At 51.6% G+C, this 6,125-nt stretch overlaps 1 protein-coding gene across 1 annotated transcript in view; it reads right to left on the minus strand.

Annotated features, from left to right (window-relative positions):
- Tfcp2l1 (transcription factor CP2 like 1) overlaps positions 1–6,125 on the minus strand; it is a 63,112-nt gene that overhangs the window by 20,376 nt on the left and 36,611 nt on the right. The window contains exons 7-8 of the mRNA XM_028879815.2: positions 4,460–4,570; positions 1,716–1,807 (exon numbers count right to left, since the gene is read on the minus strand). Of these exons, the coding sequence (XP_028735648.1) occupies positions 1,716–1,807; positions 4,460–4,570 (203 nt within the window). The remainder of the gene's footprint in view (positions 1–1,715; positions 1,808–4,459; positions 4,571–6,125) is intronic.

Here is a 6,125-nt window from a genome sequence, read left to right on the forward strand (position 1 = left end):
ACAGGTTTGTACCCACTTAAGAAAAAATATGGCCTGGGTTTTTCCCAATAGGAAGGTACAGAAGTGCTTGGCATGCAAGCATGTTCAAGTCCCAACACACCCCCCCCACACACACACACACTGGTGCAGCAGGGCATGCCTCTAATCCCAGTCCTGGGAAATGAGACAGAAGTGTCACTGGAGAACACCAGTCAGCCAGGCTCACCAAGTCAGAGAACTCCAGGTTCAATGAGGGACCCTGGCTCAAAAGTGAGGAAGAGAATGATTGAGGAAGATGCCTGACATCAACTTCTGGCTTCTACATGCATACTCACACATGCACGGGCACATACAGGCCCCTTGCAGAGATGACGCTCACCCCAGCTATCACCCCAGCAGCCACTCCATTTCTGTATCACAGGTACATCATTCCTCATGACCCTGTGTTGAACCCCTAACCCTCTTCTGCATCGGGGAAAGCAGGGCTGAGGGAAGGTAAGACAGTCGCTCCCCAGAAGGTAGACATTAAAGAGCAGGTCTGCCTGATCTAAATGACCTTTTCTTTCAGTTCTATACTCTTGAGAAGACATTTCACAATGGTAAAACTAAGCTCACACACGGGCAGCCTTGCTTTTTCTTCTGTCTGTCTGTCTGTCTGTCTGCCTTTGAGCATATCTCCTTTAGCTTGGGCTGGCCTTGAACTTGCTACAGAACCTTGAACTGCTGATCCTCTTCCTTTACCTCCAGAATGCTGGAATTACAGGTGCCAGCCACCACAGCAGGTGCTGGAGATCAAACCAGGCATTTCGTCTACCAATGAGCTCAGCTCCATCCCCCAACCCCGACTTTTATTACAGATGGACGGCTGAGCAGGAGCTCCAGGCACAAAACACAGAGATTCTGTGCTCACTAACAGCACCCGGGCTGGAGTCCTCTGCTCACTACCAGGACATTACTACAAAGCCGTCATGTCTGCACAGCCTGCCAGTCAGAATCTGCCTACGATGTCTGCACTGTCCTGTCACTGTGTCTTGGGGCCACATGGCCTATCTGTAGAGTCAGCCAAGGTTCAGCAAAACTAGTTTTGGTGCTACAGACACTGAAACCCAGGGTTGGAGGCTCTTATGTAGACAGTCCCTTCAGGAAGCATGCACAAGAGGTAGAGAGAAAACTAAGGAGGACCTTCTAAATACCTCAGCCATCCAGCACCCACCTTAGGAGAACACTGGTGTTCTAGGTGAATTCTCACAAACCTGTTGCCACTTGTGGAAGTATATAGAAAAGAACACACACACACACACACACACACACACACACACACACACACACACACTGCACATAGCCAGGTGTGATGGCATACAGGCATACACCTGGAACCCGAGTACTCAAAAGGCCGAAAAAGTAGGATTCTGAGTTCAAGGCCAGTCTGTGCTAACCAACAAACTCAAGTTCAACCTGGACCACATACAAGCCTGCCCTCAAAAACCCAAAGCTAAATACGGGAGCTGGGGATGCAGCTCAGTGGCACAGCTCTTGCCTAGCATGTACCAGGCCCTGGATCCCACCCCCAACATGGGGAGCAGGTAAGGAATAGATGAATATGGCTACAATTGATATACCAGTTAGCCACATGAAAACCCAAATAAGATGGCAGGTCATGGAATGAAGGAAGACCAAAAAAGGAACCTCTACCCCACCACATGCCAGGACCCCAAGGAAAGAAAGGCTGGACATACCCTTCACCAAGGCCAAAGCTGTTGGGGGAGCCATTGTAGCTTGGGGATGGAGCACTGTTCACCTGGTAGGCGACATCGGGCCATGGCGAGCACTGTGGGAAGAGATACAGGACAGCGGGACTCAACTGTGGTCTTGGGAGAAGCTCAAGAGCAAGCCCATACTCCTTGGCCTGTCCAAGTAAGCATTCATCAACACTGCTGCTAAGATGCTGCTGGGTCAGCAGAGCTCATTCTGACTGAGCACTCCCAGTGAGCCATGGCCAGTCGTACTGCTAGGGTCACCCAACACACATGACGGAAGAGACCTAGAACTCAGGAAGTCGTCTGGAGCAGGCAAACCATGGAATGCACCCCTTGGAGCTCCCTGGTAGTCAAACCAAAGGTGGGAAGAAGCAATGTAATGCCCAAGCCCACAAATGAAGACAATCAAAACCCCAGCGGTCACTATGTTTAGCTATGCTCCTAAAGAAGACGAGAACAGGATTAGTTTACTGAGTGAGGGACCTGCATGCAGGGCTGCAGCAGGCAGGAGGGGTCTTGGAACTCTTCCTCCCAGCCGACTTGCACAGTTACTCCATTTTAGTGCCCATCTGGGCTCCAAACGACAGAAACGGGCAAGATGTGAGAGCCTTCCCTTGGCGGACATTCCAATGCACAGGCCAGCTGGGGGTGTTGGAGAGAGAACAGAGACCTCCGGGGAAAGGGAGCACCCCAAGCCTGTGTTCCTTCCCTTCCCTCCCTCGGAGGTCTATGACTTTGCTTGGAGAGGGCCAGTCTGAAGCATTCCTAAAGACTGACTATCCCCCACCAAATGCCAGGTTGGTAAATATTTAACCGTTGTGAGTGTGGGCTGGAATTTGTTGATGCTAAATTCTACCAGGGGAGGAAGTCTGATGAGCTGATAGAAGGGGCACACTGGCATCCCAAGGTCACAGCCTGGCTTCTCTGTACCAGTGACGCTGAGCTGTGGCGAGGGCCTGCACAGCTTCGGCACACTCTCTGCTTTCGGGGAAGTCGGGATCAGAACAGAGAAGCTGGGGCTCAGCCAGGATGAGAAACATCACTAGATGGGGTACTCCTGGCAGAGTCACCAGTCAGGTATGGACCAGGCATGGGAAGAAAATGCATGAAACACAGTCCTTGTGTCCTTCTGCTGGCAGAGAGCAAGCGGAAGTTTTCCTGCTCTGGGCTCCCTGCCCACTGCCACCCTCGGGAGAAATAAAGTGCCAGTACATACTTGCAAGCCACATTAGCTCTTTACCCTGTCTTATGCAAACATTCCTCACATGTGCCTTAGCACATACATACAGGCATATGCACAGCTGGGACCTGGCCACCCGCCTCTTGGATTTCTATATTGCAAGTCCCACCATCAACAATAGCCTTGACCATGCATGGCCATCCTGGGTCTCATACACACCTTCAGAGGGAATCCAACTAGTCACAATCTCCAACACAATGGTTATTTAAGGAAAAAGGCCAGCAAGAGGGAAGCCACCGAAGGCCAGTGACAGGAAGCAGGAAGAGCTGGTGATAGCCTCTCAGGAGCACTCTGAACCCATGGATGGCTGCAGAGGGCTGCCTCTGTGGTGTCAGGCTTAACAGGAAGTACATTTCTATATCTGTCCAAAGAAATAGCCAGGGCTGGGGATGGGCTAGGGCTCAGTGGCTGAGCAGTGTATGCACCTGAGATCTTGGATTCTAGCTCGGACACTAAATCTTAAATTTACTTGTGTATTTATTTTATTACATGAGTGTGTGTGTGTGTGTGTGTGTGTGTGTGTGTGTGTGTGTGTGTGTGTGTGTTCTGGAATGTGTATGGCACGGCTTGCGTATGAAGGTCAGAGGACAACATTCGGAAGTCAGTTCTTTCCTTCCACCTTGGATCTGGGGATCAAACTCAAGTTGCTAGGCTTCCGCAGCAAGCACTTTGAGCCCCCTGAGTCATCTCTCAGGCCCGAGCACGGAATTATAAAAAGTCTGCGCTTGCTGGGAAGAGTGGCGCACACCTTTAATCCCAGCACCTAGGAAGCAGAGGCAGGATCTCCGTGAGCTGGAGGCCAGCCTGCTCTGGTCTATACTGAGAGTTCCAGGACATCCAGGGATGCATAGAGGACCCTGTCTCAAAAGCAAACAAACAAAAGCCAATGCTGACATGCCAGCCAGTGAGCTCACATAGAGTAGGGTACTGTACACAGTCCTGCCATGTGCATGTCCACATCAGGCCTCCCCAGCTGGACAAGGAACTAGAAGGCTGTCATCAAAGGACAGCAGGCATCATGTGCAAAATGAGCCTTAAATACAAAAGACACAGCCCAGCAGCATGTGTATTGCTAATACACAGACAGGCATGGGTTAAAGTGTGTGTACTTTACCCCAATTGCAGAGAAAGACAGATGCCCACAGAACCAGAGGCCCTGGGTGCCTAGAGAGAGAAGCTGAGAGAGGAGGAAGAGCCAAGGCATTGACCAGGCGATGGGAGAGATACTTTTGGTTGCACTCTTACATTTTGTACCACATGACTGAGTGTGTGACTGTTCACCCGCATTTTCAAAAGCACCAGCATATACAAAGGCAGCAGGGCGCTCAAAGGGACCTCAGCGCAACGCACCAGTGGCCTCATCTGCTGTGTGCACTGGGCACTCTCCGAAGCTCCCACCCACCTGATGATGGGCAATCCTCCACTACTGTGCACCACGTCCCCGGCTCACTCCAGGCTCACCCCCAGCCCAGCCCTAGCTCACCTCAGTGAGGATGGTGGTTTCATAGGATGGCTGATATTTCTCCTTCTCCTGAACTGTTCTTTTCTCCATCTTCTCCCGGTCGGTTTTCTGTTTCCGGTCAGCTCCCTTTGGCTGTAAGTATAGAATACAGGGTCCACTTAGGCCAGAAGGCAGCCATTGGCTGGGGAAGGAAGACCAAGGCCTGCAGGCTCTCACCTCAACCTGGGGCCTGGAGAACAGGCAGGACAGCTCTTGCACCTCCAGAGTGCCATGTTTTCTTTCCACCCCTGGAATCTTGAGTCTATCATGTGGCAGCTCAATAGGTACTTAGGAAAGATGGCTACCAGGGGCCTCTTGCTTCTGGAAGGAGCCATGGAGAACCAAGATGGGCTATACCACAGTGCTGAGGTGACTGACGGAGACTGAAGGGAGATGGAGAGTGTCTACTGACTCAGCCTGTGCCATGTTCAACGCTGCTCACCCAGCCCTCAACATATCTCAATCTCAGTGGCATCTTTGTCTCTGCTGGGGCTAAACTGACTTACAAAGTGTGCCCCGGCCTCACAGCCACTGCTGCTTCTACTTTACTAACCAGAGGCTAGGGGGCCTGAGTTGTTGGCGGGAGAGGCCTGAGGGGACAGTCCCTCCCCCCTGTGTCACCTCCCTGGTGCCTCCCACGGTTCCCATCCTGCTTGGCAAGCACAGGTACAAGACTCAGAGCCCCTCGGCGCTTCCGCACTGAGCGGTTTTATTATGCACTTGTGATGTGCAGATATTAACAATTAGTTCAGGTCTAGTGTGTGCCTTCCTCAGGGGATGCCTTCTGGTTCCCCGGCTCAAGGGTTTTCAGGGAAGCTTCCTTCAGGATGACACCAACCCCAGATCATGATAAGCTTGCAATGAGCCCCACAGGGACACTAACAGCAGGCATCGTATTCAACGTGAGTACCAGAGAAGCTGTTAGAGCCCAGGGTCATGGCAGTCACATCTAGCCTCCTGCTCTGGGACTAAAGTCTTAGCCTCTCCTTCTTGCCTCAGAGGCCATAGGTGAGACAGATATGGCCAGACCATCGACTAGCATGCATGTCCTCCACCTCACGTCCTTCAAGGGGCTGGCTGGTCAGAACATGCTTTTTCTTTCAGAAACCCAACACATCAAGAACCTGAATTTGATCCCCCTGAAACTATGTAGAAATCCCAGGACATAGTGACAAACACTTGTAATTCCAGAGGCGGGAAGCAGACCAGTAGATCCTTTAGCCTAATGGGCTGGTTCCACGTTCAGTGAGAGAACCTGTCTCAAAACTAAGGTAGATGACCCTGAGGAACCTAAGGCTGAGCCCTGACCTCCACACGCTACACATGTATACTCAACATGCACACACAAACACCACTTCTACATACAGAGAGAAAACATACTTTATAGGTAACATGCCTGCCTGCCATGGACTCAAAGTGCCAGGGCACACGGAGGGTGGCGGCAGTCTTGCTTTCAGAGGGACAGCCTCAACTGCTCTGCCTCCAGGTCTGTGGTTAGAGCTGTGACTATTTAGTTTCTGTGACTATTTAGGATCAGCAGGACCCTGCTGTCTCTACCGCATCCCTATCTGAAATCGACTCTCCCCTGGTCTCCAGGGCCAGCAGGTGTTTCCAGCAGGTTCCAAATTCACCTAGGTGTAAAGAGGGG

The sequence above is a fragment of the Peromyscus leucopus genome, chromosome 15, assembly GCF_004664715.2.
Source record: "Peromyscus leucopus breed LL Stock chromosome 15, UCI_PerLeu_2.1, whole genome shotgun sequence".
Taxonomy (NCBI): Eukaryota; Metazoa; Chordata; class Mammalia; order Rodentia; family Cricetidae; genus Peromyscus; species Peromyscus leucopus.